This window comes from Gymnodraco acuticeps, unplaced genomic scaffold (genome assembly GCF_902827175.1).
Source record: "Gymnodraco acuticeps unplaced genomic scaffold, fGymAcu1.1, whole genome shotgun sequence".
Taxonomy (NCBI): domain Eukaryota; kingdom Metazoa; phylum Chordata; class Actinopteri; order Perciformes; family Bathydraconidae; genus Gymnodraco; species Gymnodraco acuticeps.
This window is the reverse complement of record NW_022991040.1, coordinates 791554-814885: the sequence shown is the minus strand read 5'-3', so window position 1 is coordinate 814885 and position 23332 is coordinate 791554. Positions and strand designations below refer to the sequence as shown.

Genomic DNA, 23332 nt, shown 5'->3' with positions numbered 1-23332 from the left:
AAGTCACTTTGGATAAAAGCATCAAACAAGTGACAGTAATGTAACTTATGAGGCTAGTGATTGGCCCAGCCCTTCGTATATTTTTTCTGTATGTGGCCCTCAGTGAAAAATGTTTGGACACCCCTGTCATAGAACCAAAAAATATAAGCAAAATAGCTGTTTTGATTGCTCGGTTAACATTTATCTTCCAAAGGGTTTTAACAAAAGCTGGTGGTCTCTGATTTTAAAAAATATTTAAAAGTTATGTTAAATAAGATCTATAGTACCACAATAGGAAATATGCAAACTTACGCTCATGTTCCGATCGTCTTGAAAAAGAGCTGGCACTCCTCGTTTATCATATTTTTCATCAGCTATGTCACAGCTTAGGTGCCACAGAGCTCTGTCTAGAAGCCAAGCTGGTTTCAGATAAGGAGAGTTTACCAGGTTGTAACCACACTCAGGATGTTGGTGAATCCACTCACTGCTAACCGCTAAGGACAGAGAAGAAAGAATAAGAAAGCAATTAGTAAAGAAAGTCGCTGTTCTAAAAACGAAAGTGATTTGTAAGTTAAAAGGTTTGGATTTATATTGTCAATCTTGTCAGTCTTTTAATTTTCTTAAAAGCTTGTATGGCACCAGATACCTAAAAAGTTTTGTAAAGTTGAGTCCAACTGAAATTAAATTAAAATGACCCTCTGTTTATAAGTGATATAACAAACTGTGTAGACCAAAGCCTAGCATTTAAAAAAAGCTGGTTAATGTGTGTTCTATGAAGGAAGCGCCATCTTGTGGTGCAACCATGAAATTGAATGGATGAGTATCTTCAAAGTGGAATCTAGACACAGATTGTACAGTCCATTCTGCCCTGAGTTCACATGACTGAAATAATAAGTCGAACTACAATCAGGGCTTATGAACAAGAAGAAACACTTAACAATACAGTACATACAAATCTAAAAGGTAACTGGGAAATGATTAGGCACGAGTGAGAAACTTAGTGAATCATTACATAATGAGTAACTTCTGTTCAACTTTTATAGATAGAGTGTCTAAAATACTAGTTGTTGATTAGTTCAGTGAGGAACCAATGAGGAACAAAACACGAACAACTTTATAATTGATTAAACATACATACGTAGTTCACTTAAAAATTGTAATTGAGGAGGAGATAATGGTGAGTTAATAGAGAACGGCATGGAAGATCCTATATTAATAAATCATTATGTAATAATTTGTTCATGAACCATCTACTGTACACCATTAAACACAATTAATCCTACCCGTCCCTCGGAGGCTGTTTCCCCAGGAGAGTGGTTAAGGCTCCTGGGGACCGACCACCAGTTAAGAGATAGCAATGACTTTTTATTCAGGCAACATTGCAAGCCCCATTAACCGCAGTCTGATTCCGTTGGGAAGCAACGCCTCACTGCTGCATTAGCAAAACGTATTTTTCTGACGTAGCACAGGATAAATTAAGTTCAACACCAGCCCACTGCATGGCACAAATAATTCAAATGTTTGATTGCATGCGCCTTTGAAGATGTGCTTCTTATCAGTAAATGTACAATAACAGATAATCAAAATATATGAAATTCTGGTAAGTGGTTAGAGGTCAAAATATTCCAACAAGTCCTCCAACTCATACGACTAAATGGGTCGATTGTTTAAGCCCTTATTACGACCAAATATGTCGTTTGTTCAAGCGCTTAATACGACCTATAATTACGTTTTAAAGTTGTCGGCCTCTAGTGCTCCCGTTGAATGCAAACGTTACAGATGGTCGTTTATTCACAAATAACCCTCTCTGTAAAATCCTAAATTGTAGGATAGTTTGGCCATTAAAACGCTTTATGATTAGATTTCTAGCGAGAAGTATATATTGTACTTTTAGAATCCACGTCCAGTCGTTATGTAGGATCTATAGTTTGATAGATATTACGAAAATGATTTGAGGTTTCGTCAGGAGAACGTGTATATGCGGCAAGCTTCCATGTAAAGTTACGGGTTGAAAACAGTATTTCCGGTCTCAACGTTTTCATAATAAAACCAATGATCAAATGATTTAACAGTGATATCTGCAGTACTCATCCACTAAAAAACATCAGTTTATCCCAGTTAATTATACGACATTAATTATCAAATGATTTAACAGTGATATCTGCAGTACTCATCCACTAAAAAACATCAGTTTATCCTAGTTAATTATACGACATTAATTGGTTTAAATTGTGTACAATGCTTTTGTGTTTTTCCCATAGGGTTTTCTCTTTCGATTATGAGAGACGCATTTCTTTTTTCAGAGGTTTTGATAGGCTAAAATCACGCCGCAATGCACTTCGGGATATGGTGTTTATGTGATATGAAATCGGAAAACATTTTAAAAAATAATAATAATACTTTATTCCGAGTGTTCTTGCTTTTCTCTTTGAAAGTCATCACATAACGGCATTGTAATACACGGTTCGGCTGCATTAAATATCTGCCGTAGATATGTATTTATAGAGCCCTGATCAGAAGACCTTTTGACAAACTGGAAGAGATACCGCCAAAACTGAATACGTGACGTGGACCATAAAATATCAACAATTAAACAACATCTTCCATTTCTTTTCACACAATACGTCTCCTTGCAGTATCAACACTAATTCGGCTGACTTTTATATTTGATCCAATAAGTAGATAGTCTGTATTTACACCATAACGGTGCACAGCTGATAGAAAGGGATTTTTTTGTAGTTTTTAAAGATATTACTGATTTTCTCAACTACCTTTCCAACTCCTCATGCAGTTGACTGTTACAGGTCTATAAAAGTGTATGGTACAATGCATAAGCTTCACATTGAGAGACTGAAACTGTATTTTCCTTTACCGTTCTGTTTTAATTTCACAATAAAGTGAATAGTCATATTATGTTTGATATTATTATGTTTTATTAACTAGACCACTGGTCTAAACCGTACCTCCTAGTGGTTAAAGCACGTTATTGAATTTAGTTGTTGAATAAGTTTAATTTTTATGAAAACATTTAAATATTAAGAGTAGCCTACATACAAAATAGGGGTCAATGATAGAAATATAGAATATAAAATATCAAGAAGATACTGTAGTGATCTCTACAATAAAACAGTTTAGTGCAGGACGTCCAAAGATATTAACAGGTGGATGTGCAAAACAGACAAACTGATAAGGCTGAATTTTACTCAGGTGTAACGAAAGTCTGATTTAAGGGTTGTTTATATTTCACATCATTAATCAGAATCTGCAAAGTAACAAAAATAAATGTAGTAGAGTACAAATACCAGGTTAACCTCGGAATTGTAGTGGAGTAGAACAAAGTAGTACATGCTGCTGTAACAAAAACATTTCCCAAATTGGGATCAATAAAGTATCTTATCTTAAGATGATCGATGGCTACTGCCATATTTGCTAAATGTGCATCTGAACCTTGACAAGTGCATGTTTCAGGCTTATCAATTAACAACAGGAGGGGTCACAGACAGCTGTTAAATAAAGCTCTTCTGACCTTAGCTGTCATGTGGGTATATTAATGCTGCCCATTATGGGCACAAGCAATTTTCACCCATGTATTAATTATATGTTTTAAATTTGATAACAGCAATGTGTTTCGTATCCCCTAAACCTCCAGGGATGTATACAGTTTAATACTGGCAACTTCTAATTGTGGGAAATACGAAAACGTCTTATAAAACTACAATTCCCAGTAGAGACGTGCCATAGAACATATTGCGAAACACACAATAGCCAGCATGTGTAATTCTGTGGGGGAGGGCTGGGCTGGACCCGTCCAAGTCCAGTTTTGGATAGTCTGGCGTGGTTCCATTCCATTTCAAAGAGCTGTTTGACATTTGGCGTAACCTTGTCGCACTAGCAAGGCGGATGTTGTAGTCCCAAACGATAGCTGGGGATTCTGGGTAGTGTAGTGTCTTCGGAAACTCTGTAGTGTCTAAACTCCGAAAAAACTATTTGTTTCTCCGAATCGAAGGTTAAAAACACAAAAGCATTGTACACAATTTAAACCAATCAATATTGTGTAATTAACAAGGATTAACTGATGTTTTTAAGTGGATGAGTAATGGAGATCATTTGACAGTGTGGGGAATACTTCCGGTTTTATTATGAAAACTTCGAGACCGGAAATACTGTTTTCACCCATGCTAACTTTACATGGAAGCTGCCCCATACAGTATACAGTACACGTTCTCCTGGCGAGACCTCAAATTATCTTCGTATATCTATCAAACTGTAGATCCTACATATCCACTGGACGTAGATTATAAAAGTACAATATACACTTCTCGCTAGAAATCTAATAAAAAAGCATTTTAATGGCCAAACTATTCCACAATTTAGGATTTTCCAGAGGGTAATTTGTGAATAAACGACCCTCCGGAGCGTTTGCAATCGACAGGAGCATGTTGTTTCTTACATGACCACTAGAGGTGCTACACTTTAAAACGTGACTCTGGGTCGTATTTAGCTGCTGAACAATCGACCTATATGGTCGTTTTTTGTAGGAGGACAGGCTGAAATATTCTGTGGGGGTGCAGAGGCATGACAGTGGGGGGCGCGAGAGACCAGGAGGAATCATGTTTTTGAAAGAAAAAAAAATCATAATTTGAAAAACTATTGATTCGAAAATAATATGATACAGTACAGTACAAGTACATCTGGGTCTCTGTGTTTCATTCAAGCTCGGCTCTGTGTGTGTGTGTGGAACGAGCCATTTTGTGTGCGTGCACGAGCGAGAGAGAGAGAGAGAGAGAGAGAGAGAGAGAGAAAGAGCGCACCGGTACCGGAGATCATTGTTGTTAGCTTCTGGTGCTAGCGAGCTAGTGGCCGGGTCTCAAACGTTTTGGTCACGATTAATGTAAACAATTATTTCCGAGGCACACGTTTATATGATCATTATAGTTGTAAAAAAATAAGAGATTAAAAATGAAAAACAGGTATGAAATACTATATGACAGTAAAATAATAAAAGAATAAAGTTTAAAAGGGGAGTCATTTGTAAAATATACATAAAGAAATAGTAGATCTGTTTACAGTTCTGTTTCAAATGGGTGTTGAGAGATGTATCCATAGATCTCTTCATTTTGCTCTCAAAGTGCACCAGATTGATGCTTTTAACTTCAATATTTAAAAAAAATTCTTCATCTGAAGTCTGTTGCCGTTTGGAAGTTATTCCATTGAATTAGGACAACATTGTGTTATACGGCGAGGGATCTGTGGCCATGGCAACGGCATTTGATGACACCCCATAATTGGCATAGAGCTGTTGAGGGTTAGGTCCACTCCCCACTTATAAAAATATCACTTTACCCCTGCTTACACCTATATGCCTCGAGCCTTCATTGTAACTGTCACGGGTGTTACTGTGTATTTGCGTGGGGATTGTTGCAGTAGAAAATTCCACTGTAGCGACCGATACATTAATGGGAAACCCTAAATGTTTGAGCACCCTCTATGAAACGTAAAGCTACCCCACAGCACCCCCAAAAGAAATCTCTGGCGCCGCCACTGCAACCCCGTTTTGAAGACATGTGCTGTGCAAAACAGGCTCATTGCAGCCACTAATGCTGTGATAAGACACACTTTTTTGCCAAATATCAGCATTAATATTATAGAAATATAAAATAAGGTTTTTTAAGAGTATCAAAACATGTTCCCATATTCTGACAGTACAGAGTCTATTAAAACATGGGAACTGTTTAAATAGACTTTCTCATTGATTCAAAAAGGCAGCATACATTGTCAGAACACAACTCTGAAAGTATCAGCAGTAGTAAGTAGTTTGCTTTTTTTCTTCTTTGTTATGGACACTGTAGAAGAAGTTAAATGATGCCCCCAGTTTCCTTCAAGCATGTGGTTGAACATAATACATTTTAAGGTTGTCTTTTTCTGGGGGGAGATGGTTTCACCTAACTCAAACAACGGTCTAAGATCAAAGTGTGCAGTACTTCCTTGAGAAAAATGGAAAATATTGGGCTATATAAAAATAGACTTTATAAAAGGGTTAGGGATAACACTTACGGTGGCCCTGAAGTGCAAGACACCACAGCATTTCACAAAACACAACAGCATTTCAGAAAACACTACAGCATTTCAGAAAACACTACAGCATTTCAGAAAACACAACAGCATTTCACAAAACACAACAGCATTTCACAAAACGCCGCAGCATTTCACAAAACACCACAGCATTTCAGAAAACACCACAGCATTTCACATTGGACGGAAAGGGTATTCCTTTAGGGAGAACACTTCTTGTTTATGATTGGACAGAGCCAGCCAGAGAAGCACTGCTGTGATTGGTTGTTTTTGCTGCCAGTCAAGAAATGACGCTTCGTGATTGGTCAACGCCCGACAGCGCAATATGTCCCAACCGGTCCCAACCAAGCCCCCAGGAAGTGCGCCGGACTCAGATGAAAATATTCGTGCTGGCCAAACGGCGGTACTACACTTCCGTTTGGTTCCCAGGCCCGGAAACACTTTTTCCCATTGACTAACATGGGGAAAGAGTGGTCTGTAAATAGTTGGATAATTTTTTTTAAACTAAATAAACTACCCAGTATGAACACTTGTATAGCCCTTATTAAAAACATTCGTTCCTCAAGTTGTAATAATGTGCTAATAACGTTATTCTGAGAGTTATTTCCCTCTGCATTATGAACGCGCATCTAACCCACGGGACCGCGCCGCCCGGCACGTTCAAGTTACGTGTCCCGACCAATCAGAGCACACTGTGCTCAAAGGAAGGGTGGGGGCTGGAGCTATTGGAGCTACAACGAGCCGTTAAAGGCAGAGAGTGAAATTCAGTGAATACACATAGTTTACAGAGATGCTGTTTAAAAACCAATGTGAGTTGCGTTTATCTTTACCCATGGATGCACAATAAGAACGGACCCATATCGCCTTACTGCCATCCCACGGAGCTGTAATAATGGATATATTGCACATGTTTGCTGTAATTCATTATCATACTACATGGGCTGTATGATTAAATCTTGTACCGTAAATGTTGTATTAAATAAAGTTAATATTACCAACGTTATTAACGTCCCTGTAGCTTCGTATTGCACTGTGTGTGTATATATATATATATATATTAGGGCCGGGACTCGATTAAAAAAATTAATCTAATTAATTAGAGGCTTTGTAATTAATTAATCGAAATTAATCGCATTTTTAATCACATAAATATTTGACCTGAGAACAGTGAGAAGCAATTTTTTTCACATGGATTTTAGTATACCATTAGGCGCATTCACACCGCAGTACTTTTCCCACAAAGGTTCATGAGAACTTAGTTAATGAGAACTCTTTGAACCTGGGGGAGGATTAGGCAAATGAAGCCGCTGACGTCACTTCTTCTTCTTCTGCTTTGGATTTACTGGCAGGCCGCAAACCACTTCACGGCGTATACTGCCGCCCAAAGTCCCCGGCCGGAAGTCCCCGGAGTTGGGGACTGGCTTCAGTAGAAGCTGCTGGGAGTCCCAGCAGCTTCTACTGAAGCCTTCCGAGTAAATCGCCAGAACGCCGACACCTCCTCATCTCCACCGCTCCCATGTTTTATTTTGTGTTTTCATAAGTTAGTCTCTCTGCGTTTCTGCGCTGGGATAATGCTAATGCTAATAATGCTAATGCGAGGATAATAAAATGGCGGCTTCACAAAACTTTTTGGGAGTTTTACGGGGCGTGGTTTGCAATCCGCCCAGCCAATCAGAAATATAGCTCTTTTCTCACAAGAGAGCCGTACGAAAGTCCCTGCTCTCTAGCAGCTCTCTGCTCTCTAGCAGGGACTTTCGTGGGGGTAAAAAGGTTCTCATGAACTAATTTTAGTACCGGCTCTTTTTGGTGTGAACGCGATAAAAGAGGCTAACGTCCACGCTAGCTTCCACGCTAGCTGCTATATGTTTTTGCATTGAGGTGATATTTGAGGCTTGATGTGCTGTGGTGATATGCGAATTCCTTTTTACATAATTTGCACACAACCGTGCTCTTATCGACGCTTCCATCCGTCCGTTTTTTAAAACAACATTTCCCACTGTTGTTCACTGTGGTTTGTTGTTGTCTGAAGTCATGAACGTTAGTTGGTGCTCCAGTATAATCGGTACGCCTGAAACTCATCCAGTGAGAAACGTTCCGCGGTGCAAAAATAAGTGCGATTAAAATGCGTTAATTTTTTTAACGCGTTAATTTTTGTGTAATTAATTAATCTTAATTAACGCGTTAAAGTCCCGGCCCTAATATATATATATATATATATTAGGGCTGTCAAGTTAACGCGTTAATAACGCGTTAACGCAAAGAGAAATTAACGCCACTAATTATTTTAACGCGATTAACGCATGTATATTTTTTGTCCTCGGCCGCCCCGTAGTTTCAGAGCGCATCGAGTTTAAAATACCATCTACAAGCTGATGCTGACAGCCTGCTGCCTGCTTGCAGCAGACCACACTTCCACGCTCACCGGCAGGCACCGACTGGCCATCGGGAGGACCGGGAGGGTGTGTGTATGTGTAGCGCGAGTGAGCGAGAGAGAGACCTTACGTGTGGTGTATTGTTGTTGTTAGCATCTGGTGCTAGCCAGAGGTGTGGACTCGAGTCACATGACTTGGACTCGAGTCAGACTCGAGTCACACATTTTATGACTTGAGACTCGACTTGACAACATCACAAAAGACTTGCGACTCGACTTGGACTTGAACACCAATGACTCGGGACTTGACTTGGACTTGAGCCTTCTGACTTGAGGTGACTTGCTACTTTAATTCAGAGGTCTCCAACACGCCGATCGCGAGCTGCCGTTAGAAGAGCAGACTCCAGTCGGGGAAAGCAGAATCTTCAGCCGCTCCTACTCTTGCTGAGAATCCTTGCAGGCAGGGGCGGGTCTTTATTTAGCTGGGCCACCATGCGGCCAATCATATGCGAGGACACACTAGGATCATACCATTATGTGAAAGAAGGGTGGGGGCACAGCATGTGCAGAGCGACGGGGAGACGGGGAGCCGGATTTAAATGCAAGCGCGTCGGAAAAAGTCAAGAAATGAGCGAAAACCGAAAAAAGAAGCAGCATCTGGCTGCTTTTCAATGATATTGGAGAAAGCAAAGCTGAGTGCAGGATTTGTAAAATGAAAATAACCTTCAGAGCAGGGTAAACACTCAGGATTTATTGTCAGAGGTGGGAGAAGTTCAGACAATTAAAAAAAGTTACAATCAGGGTTCCCGCGGGGTCTTAACAAGTCTTAAAAAGTCTTAAATTTGATAATCAGAATTTAAGGCCTTAAAAAGGTCTTAAATATGATTCAGAAGGTCTTAAAAATTATCGGATTTGAAAGGTACTTCTGTGTTGCGATAGCGTCTAAATGTGTTTTGGGGGAAATGTCCGGGCTGCAAAGTAACCAGTACGGTAATAGCATTTCAGTTCCCCCCAACAATTTGTATTGAATTAAATCAACATGGAACCAGTAATCACTAACTTTGTTTCCCCCGGCCCCTTATTGGAGAACACCCAGCTAGTAACCTAGCAACCAAGCTTCAGCTCATGTAGCCTATCTTCGAATCTACTTACAAATAAATATGGGGAAGTGTAAGTTCAACCGTATTTGGTTGGAAAACATCTAATTTAGTGCTTGGTTGAAACCAGTGGAGGGGAACGTGTTTGAAGCCCGCTGCACCTTTTGCAAAATAAATTAGTGTTTGTTTTGCTAATGTAGCATTAGCTAGTGCAGCGTTAGCTAGTGGAGCGTTAGCTAGTGCAGCAGCAGCTAATGTAGCGTTAGCTAGTGCAGCAGCAGCTAGTGCAGCGTTAGCTAGTGCAGCGTTAGCTAGTGCAGCGTTAGCTAGTGCAGCAGCAGCTAGTGCAGCGTTAGCTAGTGCAGCGTTAGCTAGTGGAGTGTTAGCTAGTGCAGCAGCTCCCGCAACAACACCGGGGGACCTCCGGGCGAAGTTTGGGTCTACGTCAACCCTAAAAGCGGAGGTGCTGTAGACGCTAAATACCGTAGCTAAACACCAATCATACAACAGCAACGATGAAATAGTGTAGCCAAGGCAGCAGAGCTCAGTCTGAATATAGCTCTTGTCACTCTCTCTCAGACACACACACACACACACACACACACACACACACACACACACACACACACACACACACACACACACACACACACACACACACACACACACACACACACACACACACACACACACACACACACACACACACACACACACACACACACACACACACACACACACACACACACACACACACACACACACACACACAACTCCTTCTGAATCAAACCGTCATGGTAGCCTTACCTTACTGATCCCTCTTAAATTAGAAAAACACACGTTACTTTACCAGCAGAGAGAAAATGGATTATTAAATTATTAATGTGACTAATTAAGAGCTGTTTGATTATTAAGTATTATTCTGTTGATCGATGTCATTATATTTGGTGAAAAACACATAATGACTTGTTTATGACTCGTTTTGTCAAAGTTTAGGACTTGGACTTGACTTGAACTTGCCCATCCTGACTTGAGACTTGACTTGGACTTGCAAAACAATGACTTGAGACTTGACTCGGACTTGAGCGCAAAGACTTGAGACTTGACTCGGACTTGCAAAACAATGACTTGGTCCCACCTCTGGTGCTAGCTAGCTGCGCTAACGGATATAAGGAACTGTTTCAATGAAAACAGAGGAGCGACATTTCGCCGACAACTGCGCCGAGCACTTGACTTTATGCAGGTAGCCAGACAGTGGGACATTGTACGAAAAGTCAGCACACTCAGCATGGATAGTGCGCGCAACATGATTGCAGCGTCCAGGCAGCTCCCGTTCGAGCAAATGCCTTGAGTTGCACATAGCTCCAACGATCCATCACACACACACACACACACACACACACACACACACACACACACACACACACACACACACACACACACACACACACACACACACACACACCACACACACACACACACACACACACACACACACACACACACACACACACACACACACACACACACACACACACACACACACACACACACACACACACTTTGTATTGTATTATTGAATGAGAGAGGTTCCAGGTTGAATTGAGGCGAATATTTGTAATGTTCAGAGGTTGTTGTTTAATATTCATGAGAATATTTGTCATTGTTCAAAAGATAATACAATTTGCATAAAGCATATTTGTCCACTCATATGTTGATAAGAGTATTAAAAACTTGAAAAATATCCCTCTAAGGTACATTTAGAACAGATAAAAAATGTGCGATTAATTTGCGATTAATTATGGACAATCGCGATTAAATATTTTAATCGACCGACAGCCCTAATATATATATATATATATACAGTGCAATAATTATTTCATGCTAAATGAAGCTCTGTTGCTTGGATATCACTAGATCCTGTTACAGCGTAATATAAGTACATAACGATTGATGTGTACATTAGCATAATGACTAGCCGCCTCGTTAATATCAAATCCATCATAATAACAAATCATTACCATGCTGTCATGAACGTGCGGTGCTGTTACGTGTATGCAAATTGACGTGCTTGATGTGAACGAGCATTTTGGTTAAAGTTGCGCATGCGCTATGAGCGCACATACGGGTACTTCTCAGGCATGCCGGGTAATCTGTGACGTTTTGCTCTCTCAAAAGTTGGGCCATTTTATCATCATGCGCTAATGAGCAACTCTCATAGGAATGAATGAGGCCCCGCCTCCCACGCTGTATCCAGTTCTTATTATACATCCATGGTCCCAACCAAGCGGCAAACTCTGGGGAACAGCCGGGACGCCAATACGGAAGTGCCACACACTGCAGTTCATACATGGGCCGCTAGGGACTGGCTGCAGAAAAGAGCAATTTCCATAGACCCCCATGTTAAAATGCCCAACTTTACAGCAGAGAAAAACATGTTTCTACCCATGGATGCAATACATATTATTATCGATATAGTTAGATTCCACCTTCATGATTATGAATCTGTGAGTGAATTGTTTTCTAACACAACCCTTTTATTTATATTAGGTCTTAAAGTTTTTGCATAAATTAGGGCGTGGTCACTTTGATACCTACATGCCTCACTGTCAGCTAACAGCAACTTGTCCACTCTGCTAGGCTACAACGTTAGTTAGTCATATACTGTACTTGACCCTTTAGCTTTAGCCGTGTTCGTGGTGATTGTGCCTTTTAGGGAATATTGTTACAAATACCAGACAATTAAAATGTCGTGCTGTGCGCTTGAATGTACTAACAGAACTTCCAAGAAGTCTAAAATGATAATATTATACATGTTAACCCCGTTCGCAGGTGTTTGTCTTTCACACACACATACGGGTATTGGGCCGAGGGCGACACCGTACTTCCGGTATCCGCCGTTTTACGCGAGGTGCAAGCAAGCCCCCAGGAAGTGCGCCGGAGTCTGATGAGAATATTCAACTAAATAAACTACCCAGTATGAACGTTTGTATAGCCCTTATTAAAGGGGAAAGGAAACACCATTACAGCTATAATATTCCGGTAGTTTATTCATTTTACAATGGATATTGATCGTAATATTTATTGTATATGATATTACTCGCCAAAAGAAAATTAATTATCCGCCGGCCGGGTGGGGAATTCCGGGACCAGGCCGCTACCATTAGGGGAGTTCCAAATGGTGACGTCACTGTGTGGGTCCTCGCTCCGGGTATCCATACCGGAAGTCAACACAACGTGGCAGATATTGTAGCGATGGAGGAATTTTGCAATGAGATCGACGTTTTGAACGATGAATTTGACTATTCGTCGGGAGATGACATTGATGTGGAGGCTGCAAGGCTACATGTTTTGCTCATGTGTTTCATGTGTCTGTGTTGCATGCTCTCTAATCATAACATCATCATCCCTGTAGTGAGTAGCATTGGATGGCGTTCAAAGGCATTTCTACACTCTAGGAAGCAAATCATAGTGAACAAACTGAACTCAACTGACTTTATATTACACCATGCTCATGATAAATAGTTTTAGCATATAGGCCAAAAAGCAACATTACAATGAAAGAAACCACATTCTAAAATAGGCCGGTTTGGCCTTTTGTTTATGTTTGTCATTTGAAAAATCCATGGGACATTTAGTCACAATCATAGTTGACACTTAGTCGAATATATTGGACTTACCTTGAGGTAATCATTCTCAGATCTCAGTTATTCTATTTCCCGTACAAACTCCTCATGCATGCCGTCCATAAACTCCTCTGTGAGGTCTGAGAAAGCCAGGGATGCGCTGGGGGGCACCCTGCTGTCAAACGAGGTGACCGAGCGCTCCTCGCCTGGGGATATGCTCCCTTCCCCTGTCTCCACGGCCAGGGAGAGCCACTGTTACCGTTTAACTGGTTACACCGGGGAACTCGTTACGTTACGTTAACGGTAGGAATGGGGCGTGTACTTTGAGGAGCCATTGTCGAATAACCAGGAAATACACATTTCGATCGCTTCTTTTGTTGTTTACATTTATCTTTTGGTATATTTGGCTCCATAGGAACACTTTGATGCACATTCAGTACCAGTGTGTGAGGTTGTGGTTGCGATGCCAATATCCGGACGCGTACAGCGAGGACTACAAAATGACAATGAGGTGACTGGGGATGTCTGTTCAAAATATTGCAAACGTGAATAAATCATTTCAAATATGTATTTGTCTCCGACTTTCATTTGTACATCGTTGTTAATGTGATGTTTAGTAGCTTTGATAGCTGTCCATACCTTCAGACAGCCTAAAAGTAAGACACAAGTTGTTTACTCACAGCCCGAATGCATCATCGAGATCCGTGGCCAGCTGTGATCCTCTCCGATTAACTTGTGACAGGACTTCTTTAGCTATTCTCCAGCGAGCAAGGTTTTTATTAAATACCTCCATCCCTCTCATTCAACAAGACTCTACACTGTGCAGAAAAAAAACAACATAAATGAAAATAACCTTGCTGGATAGCTTAGAATGAAACAAACAAACTATCTTCCATGGCTGATACTGATATCACAGTAACGGCTAAACCACAGACAAGTCCAGCGGGGGGGCACACGTTGAATCCATATATTGAAATTGTTATTTTATATATATATGTATATACATATATATATACATGCTATATATATTTATATTTATTTCTATCCTACATTGTCTAGGCTATATAAACCGGCGGAAGTGTCACAACTTTCTTGGTTTGTGATTATAGAGAGAGAGAGATAGCGACAGAGAGATAGACATAGATAGAGATACTTTAGAGATAGACATAGAGAAAGATCGGCTGTGTGTGTGTGTGTGTGAGAATATGTTATGTTAGGGCTAACCAAGAGGGGATGGATTCAGGAGTTGTTAAACAACTGATGGATTTTATGATCCACGATATTTATGCTGATGGCTTGAAAAAAAGAAAATTGTTGACAATTATCCTTTATTATCTTGTATGAATATATCTGGTATATTGCTCATTTTCCATAAAAGAAAAACATTTATTTGAGTTTGATGCATACAAATACTGTAGATGATTGTTGAAAATGCACTTTTACCATAAAATGCCAGCACGACCAGTTGGTTGAGGCTCATAAAAACAAAACTGTGTAGACAGTAAAAAAAAAAGTAGTTTGTGTCCCATTTGATAAAAAAATGCAAACAAATACTATTTCCATAGATTTTTTTCTTGGTCTGCCAATTAAAGGGTTAAGCCTATATGTTTAAGCAATTATGTCTGCCTTCCCCGTCTTGCACCATTAGGACCCACTGATATAAAATGTTTAACTGCCTAAGTTGCAACTATGCACTTTTTGGTGGGCTAAGCGCAAGCTTCACATATTTTTGGCTACATTTAAAGTGCCAAATGTAAGTTTAGATATTATGCAATGCAACGTTTTTCTTGGCCTACATCAGTGTTATAGAAGGAAAGACAACAGTGATAGTTATGTTTCAGAATAACATTTATTGGAAATTGTTGGAAAAATATCACTTTTCACCAGTTTGAGCTTCAACCTCAGGATCCATGTGTCTGTGATCCTCTCCAGAATGGAAGTAGTCATCACATACAGAGCATCAACTAGTTCCTGAACAGTGTCCTTCACATGCTGATATCCAAGAGAGGGAGTTACACAGTCACAAGATGGAGGAATAGAAAGCAGTATTCAATGTTTACTTCAGATTAGCTCCACGTCAGAAATGAGCATGCTTGATGTCAAGCTATCCAGCAAGGTTATTTTCATTTATGTTGTTTTTTTTCTGCACAGTGTATAGTCTTGTTGTGATGAGAGGAATGGAGGTATTTAATTAAAAACCTTGCTCGCTGGAGAATAGCTAAAGAAGTCCTGTCACAAGTTAATCGGACAACAACTTGTGTCTTATTTTTAGGCTGTCTGAAGGTATGGACAGCTATCAAAGCTACTAAACATCACATTAACAACGATGTACAAATGAAAGTCGGAGACAAATACATATTTGAAATGATTTATTCACGTTTGCAATGTTTTGAACAGACATCCCCAGTCACCTCATTGTCATTTTGTAGTCCTCGCTGTACGCATCCGGATATCGGCATCGCAACCACAACCTCACACACTGGTACTGAATGTGCATCAAAGTGTTCCTATGGAGCCAAATATACCAAAAGATAAATGTAAACAACAAAAGAAGCGATCGAAATGTGTATTTCCTGGTTATTCGACAATGGCTCCTCAAAGTACACGCCCCATTCGTACCGTTAACGTAACGTAACGAGTTCCCCGGTGTAACCAGTTAAACGGTAACACCGGGAAATGCGGCTGCCCAGGTGAATGCCTCCCGGCTTGACGCTCAGAGTCGGGGTCCCAATCCCTCCGCGAATCTTGGTGAGCGACCAACCGGGTACATCCTTCGGTCTGGCCGGGGAGGGTACAATACGCTCCTGACGACGACCGTTGTCTTTTGTTGGAAACCACTGGTGCATTGCACGCCATGTTGTTTTGCAGCTGTATTGAGCTTTGGCCCAGGAAGCCGTACCCACACAGTGACGTCACTGGGAAAGTCCCGGATCGATGGAAGCCCCCAAGGTCATTAGGCGCGTATTTCAAAAAATAAATTCGCGTATCTCGATCGTTTACATTGGAAATAGACTAGATAAATACATTTCCTAATGGGAATATTGTCGCATGGAAAGCAGTTTGAAAAGTGTTTCCATTTCCCTTTAAAAACATTCGTTCCTCAAGTTGTAAAAATGTGCTAATAACGTTATTCTGAGAGTTATTTCCCTCGGCATTATGAACGCGCATCTAACCCACAGGGCCGCGCTGCCCGGCACGTTCATGTTACGTGTTCAGTACTACATGAGTTTCTCTTTACCCATGGATGCACAATAACAACGGACCATATCGCCTTACTGCCAGCCCACGGAGCTGTAATATCCATAATTACAGCTCCGTGGGCTGGCAGTAAGGCGATATGGTCCGTTGTACATGTTTGCTGTAATTCATCATTTGTAAAATATTATACTACATGGGCTGTATGATGTAAATCTTGTACCGTAAATGTTGTATTAAATAAAGTTAATATTACCGACGTAGATTAACGTTCCTGTAGCTTCTTATTGCACTTGCAATTGTTTTAGTTACTTGTGGGCTACTTAACATGAATAATCACAGTTACTATCCTTTTACTCCATCACATTTCAAAAAGAAATAGGCTATTGTTATTTTAACTCCACCACAGTAATCCATCATCAGCTTTACTTTTTAGATAAAGTTTTAACTCACAATTGATCATAACAGGCTTCAACATATACATTTTTATATATTACCAAGTGGTTTCATGTACAACCCACACAAGTATCATGCTAAATGAAGCTCTGTTGCTTGGATATCACTAGATCCTGATGTCAGCGTAATATAAAAGTACATAACGATTGATGTGTAACTTAGCATAATTTACTAGCTAGCCACAAGCTTACTAGCTGCTAACTGCCGCCTCGTTAATATAAATCCAGTACCATGCTGTCATGAACGCGTGGTGCTGTTACGTGTACGCAAATTCACGTGCTTAATGTGAACAAGCCTTTTGGGCGGCGTGGTAAAGTTGCGCATGCTCTATGAGTGCACATACGGGTACTTCTCAGGCATGCCGGGTAATCTGTGATGTTTCGCTCTCTCAAAAGTTGGGCCATTTTGTCATCATGCGCCATTGAGCAACTCTCATAGGAATTAATGAGGCCCCACCTCCCAAGCTGTATCCAGTTCTTATTATACATCCATGGGTGCAAGCAGGCCAAGGGTTTAGCCGTACACCGGTGTTGCTAAGCTTCCTGTACTGGATATCATAGTCTATTGCCTTAATCAATATCTAGTCAACTCTAAAATACCACATATATGCAATGGCATGATAATATTATTGTGACAAGTGGGGTATTCACCTGGTGTTTCCAGAAATTAGACGTAGATGCAGCCAAAATCGACGAAGGCCACTTTCGAGGGTCGTTTTTCCATACATCTGCAGGCACTCTGTAAGGGCAATCCGACAACCCACACAGCTCTAGTTTACGCTGGTAACGACCTAGAGCACACCCCTCAAGTCCAGAGATGTAATCCGAAGACATGCAGCGATTTATTCGGTCGTTAATTCAGAAAAAAAACCTAGTGCGCTCTGCCTGGCTACGTTAGCTAGCTGTTTATATTTGCACTTCCAGGATATTTGCACCTCCATGAAAATGGCGTATTTATATATATGGCGCGTGTTGCATTGTGGGTAGCCCGTGACGTCACTGTGTGTGAAATAATTAGCCAGCTAAGGACGTAACCCTTTGTGCATACATATACATTTTAGTTTATGATTCAGCCTTGGGTAAGACTGTTATAGGCTATGGCTATGACGCCCATAATGCTAAACGGGAGCAAATGTTAATAGGGGACCAAATTATCCCAGTGGTTGCCGCCGGAGCTAACGGAGCCGCAGGGGGCTAGCTCCAGCCGGTGTCCCGGAGCTAGCCCACTGCGGCTCCGTTAGGTCCGGGCGGTGGAGTCCGTCGTTATAACTGGAGATCAAGGAATGCAGCGAAACGCAGACTTGGTTCACCTGCTGTAGTATTAGCTAAATAAATTATGTTGCACAAGGCTTATTAAGCTGAACATCGCCACAATTGTTCTGCTATGTATCGGTACTTATTTTCTTAACGTGTGAATGACAAGCATTAAGAATAACAAAATATAGCTTATTCTCTTGCAGATTGTCTCATTTGATTATGAATGTAACGTTTATATAGGGGAACTACACTGTTAGCAGTAACTTGGTATGCATGTATTTCATGTTAGCTTAGCTTCTTAGCCTGAGCTAGCTCTGTTTACTTCCAGTTCGGAGGCAGCAGGTCCCGCCTCGGCTCCGCCTCTTTGCCCTTATTTGGAGCAGGCGGGATTAGACTCTGACGTTGCTGTCAAGCCGTTAGTGGCCGACTCCGCCTACTAAGGGCTTCTCGGCAACTCTGCAGAATCATATGGGTGACGTCACGGACACTACGTCCATTTATATATACAGTCTATGGTCCCAACACATCAGCCGTTAGCACACACTCAGAGCTCACAGCTCCTAATATCTGTTCAGAAACTGGACAAAAGTTAAACATGTACAAACCACAGACTGTCTATGTCATGGCGAATACAGTCGCTGCTTTATTTATGTCTGTATGACGTTGTTGTGAGTGTGGACGGAGCAGCTACAGGTTAGTTTAGTCTGATGGATCCGATTCCATTCAGAAAACACGCATTTTAAAAGCTTTTCGCCTGCCGTCTTGTCTGCAGACGTGTCAAACCGTTAATTCATGGTTTTTACTAACCGTTATCAGTATGTAGTTGCTTCGGCATCACTTTGAAACATGTATTACAATTAAATCACAGTCAAATATGTTAATTTTGTTGTAGTTGGTATGTATCTCCCATTGGATTTACATGGAGATACGCCCCGCCCCCTCTCCAGCGCAACTTGCTTGAATGACAGGAGCAAACACAGCTGACAGCCGCGGTGAAACTCGAGCGATTAGAGCGATGCGAATATTGGGTAGTCTACCATAGTATTTACATGGAGATAAGCCCCTTAAAAACCATGAATTAATAAAGCATTAATTCTGTGTTTACTTCTGTCATTCAAACAAGACGCTGGAGAGGGGGTGGGGCGTATCTCCATGTAAATCCGGAATCGGATCGATCAGGCTAAACTAACCTGTAGCTGCTCCGTCCACGCTCACAACAACGTCATACAGACATAAATAAAACAGCGACTGTATTCGCCATGACATAGACAGTCTGTGTTTTGTATATGTTTAACTTTTGTCCAGGGGCCTGTACTACGAAGCTGGTTCAACCTAACCTGGATATGTTTGAGTTGGCCTAATCCAAAACATACATGCTCTCGCTAAGCGGTCCTACCCCAGTGGCGTTTCTATATGTACAAAAGTGGTGGGGCACAACAAACTCAGATGTCTATATATAAGCTTCTGCAGTGAAGTTCATGGCTGGTGAGGCACTGGCACTGACTCTTCAGGTTTACAAATATTATATTTTGACCTAAATCAAAATATAATATTATTTTCAAAAGCTTTTTTAGTCTGATGCTTCAATTAATTTTAAACAGACAGTTCAACAGAAGGATACCCAAAAAATGTAATGTTATTATTTAAATATTGAATTGTTCTCTCTTAGTAAGATCCCATTTTCAATAAAATGGTGGTCTTACCTTGACTTGAAGATGAAGTCCATTTGCCTATCCTTCTGGAGAAAAATGTCTATTACTTTTTTGTAAAAGTCCTCCTTATCTTCTTGTAGTTTCAAAAGTCTATCATAAATCTAAATGATGGATTTATGATTCGAAAATGATAAAAGTAGGGTAGACATGTGGATATTATCCGGCTGAACAAAACGTACATTTATCTAACAGCTACGTTTCCCACAGATCTTATTTTGAGCTATTTTCTAAAATCCTATGGAGAAATCTCATTGCTTTTTTGTGGAGGGAAGCCATGCGCAGCTTACTTCCTGGTTTTAGGACGCTTCTCTCTCCTCCTCTTCACACACCACACTTTTCGCGGCACACGTACAGCCAATCAGCTCTGAATTATGTGAGATGACGTATGGTGGGGATGGCAGCTATGGTCATTATTGTTTGCCACACACATTAAATAGGAAAATACTCTGAGCATGCGCAGTGTAGTTTTTACAGTCACCGTTCACTTAGACAGTGAGAGGGAGGGGCAGGATCGGGTTTTGTCCCACATGGCTCTGAACAGCTCAATAGGCACACACTGTAGACACTAATTAGAAGAACACAGACTAAAACAGCAATGTACAGACGAATCAGATGATTAAACATGATCTTAAAATATATTTTATATATTTTTTAATTTATTTTTTGTATTTTGTTGTAATCATTATTTGTAATACTTTCTGCTGACACTAGGTGGGGCTGTGCCAGTCGCCACTGCCTACGACGCGGGTTATCAAGTGGATCGCTCAAGCCAGCCGTGTCCTATCTAGTTAGGTGCGCGTTCACATGAAAGGGGTGGTATTTGGAGCATTCGACCAATCACAAACATGGAGAAGCATACTGACAGCGCAGCGTCATACTTCCTGAATGAAAAGTCAACTATAATATTAGACATATGAAGAAGTTAAACTTTAAACATCCATGACTTAAACACTTTATCCAGGATACAAGCCACATAGCTGCACCTGCAAGGTGAATACAGCTGGTAACAGAACAAGTGTTTGAATGTGGACATTAACAGGTTTATGATATCACTGCCCCGTCTAAAACACGAGTGGATCTGACTTTAATTACATTTGTCTCGAGTGTTTCGTCAACGTAATGTGTTGCTTAAAATAATACTTCTGCATACAGTATGTGACACTGTGAGTGTTGCACGGCCAGATACGGCTCAGCTGACTCAGATAAGAAAATATATGATACATTATGAAGTGATATGCCGCGGACTGTACTTAATGTTACTCTGATCCGGTTACTTATGTTGTGGCAGATATTTAAGTAAGATTTCTTAACGCTAATGTTATAATAGTCAGATTTCTCTGAAGATGGGAGGTGATATTCTATTCATGTTCACGTTCACACAGTCGGTGATTTTTGCCGGCCGTCTTTCCTGCAACGGCAGCTTTTCTGTATTTCCTTTCTCCTGTAATATGACTTGATCGCTTTAAACTCCGCACACTGAGCTCTGATTGGTCAGCAGGCAGTGCTTTCACTGAGTTGAGCTCTTAGCCTGCAACCTAACCTGGGGGGTATACTACGAAGCAGGATTTTCGTTTAGCAAGATAACTTCTGGGATTTCCGGTACTACGAAGCTGGTAAACTTTTTAGCGGGCTAGATCTCCATGGTGACTTATCCTGGAACCTAGTCTGTGCTCCGAAGCAGGATAGGTTCCAGGATAAGAGATCAACTCAGCGAAAGCACCACGCCTGCTGACCAATCAGAGCTCAGTGTGCGGAGGAAATACAGTTTAAACTGCCGTTGCAGGAAAGACGGCCGGCCAAAATCACCGACTGTGTGAACGTGAAAATGAATAGAACATCACCTCCCATCTTCAGAGCAGTCTGACTATTATAACTATTATACTATTATGTTAAGAAAGCTTAATTAAATATCTGCCACAACATAAGTAACCAGATCAAAGTAACATTACGTTGCCTACAGTCCGCGGCACTGTGAGTGCAGACGTCGATATGTCCCATTATCATTCATATCACATCATAATGTATCATATTATTTCATTATCTGAGTCAGCTGAGCCATATCTGGCTTTGCAACACTCACAGTGTCACATAGGCTACTGTATGCAGAAGTATTATTTTAAGCAACACATTAAGTTGACGAAACACTCGAGACAAATGTAATGAAAGTCAGATCGTGTCTTAGACGGGGCAGTGATATCATAAACCTATTAATGTACGCATTCAAACACTTGTTCTGTTACCAGCTGTATTCACCTTGCAGGTGCAGCTATATGGCTTTGATCCTGGATAAAGTGTTTAAGTCATGGATGTTTAAAGTTTAAGTTCTTCATATTTGACTAATATTATAGTTGAGTTTTCATTGAGGAAGTATGACGCTGCGCTGTCAGTACGCTTCTCCATGTTTGTGATTGGTCGAATGCTCCAAATACTACCCCTTTCATGTGAACGCGGACCTAACTAGATAGGACACGGCTGGCTTGAGCGAACGAGTTGATAGCCAGCGTTGTAGGACAGTTTAGCGAGAGCGGCTTTGTTTTGGATTACGTCAACCGGATAACTCAAAACATATCCAGGATAGGTTGAACTAGATTCGTAGTATACCCCCCTGGTCCCGACCAGGTTAGCCGCTAAGCATAAGTTACCATGGAGATCTAGCCTGCTAAAAAGAGAACCAGCTTCGTAGGACCGGAAAGCCGGAGTTTTCCCTGAATTTAGCCGGCTAAGCGAAAATCCTGCTTCGTAGTATACCCCCCAGTTTCTGAACAGATATGAGGAGCTGTGAGCTCTGAGTGTGTGCTAACAGCTAACGGCTGATGTGTTGGGCCAATCACGAAGCGTAATTTCTTGACTGGCAGCAAAAACAACCAATCACAGCAGTGCTTCTCTGGCTGGCTCTGTCCAATCAAAAACAAAAAGTGTTCTCCCTAAGGAATACCCTTTCCGTCCAATGTGAAATGCTGTGGTGTTTTCTGAAATGCTGTGGCGTTTTTGCTGTGGCGTTTTGTGAAATGCTGTGGCGTTTTTGCTGTGGCGTTTTGTGAAATGCTGTTGTGTTTTGTGAAATGCTGTAGAGTTTTCTGAAATGCTGTGGTGTTTTGCACTTCAGGGCCACCGTAAACACTGAATTCAAATGATATTGATGATTACAATTGTAAACATCAACTCACTATGTGTGAGTGGGAATGTTCTCCATCTGGAGTCTGGCTGTAATTTCCAGACAAAGTCCACCCTGTTGCCAATAGTCTATCTATGTATTTGACCTTCAGCATGAATGGAGACGAAATGTCAATGAGGAAACTGAGAAGGTGATGCAACAGCCCCAGCTGCCTCCTGGAAAAGCCAACTGGGTTATTTTCCCTATACACAGCACTGCCACTATCCTTTTTAAAAATAAGACAAGATAACTTTTCACTCATCAGTCACTGCAGCAGCAGCTACAAATAGGATACAGCACAGAGGAACACGTATTACACACATTCCCGAAAGAGGCTTTGCCTTTTGCAAGGGTGCTTTGTAAATAAGAATGTGTTCTTAATGACTGGCCTTGTTAAAACAAGTTAGGTTGTAT

General features: G+C 40.9%; 1 protein-coding gene across 1 annotated transcript in view; it reads right to left on the bottom strand.

Annotated features, from left to right (window-relative positions):
- LOC117559810 (glycogen debranching enzyme-like) overlaps positions 1–23332 on the bottom strand; it is a 131376-nt gene that overhangs the window by 92606 nt on the left and 15438 nt on the right. The window contains exon 5 of the mRNA XM_034236497.1: positions 292–473. Coding sequence (XP_034092388.1) covers positions 292–473 — 182 coding nt within the window. The remainder of the gene's footprint in view (positions 1–291; positions 474–23332) is intronic.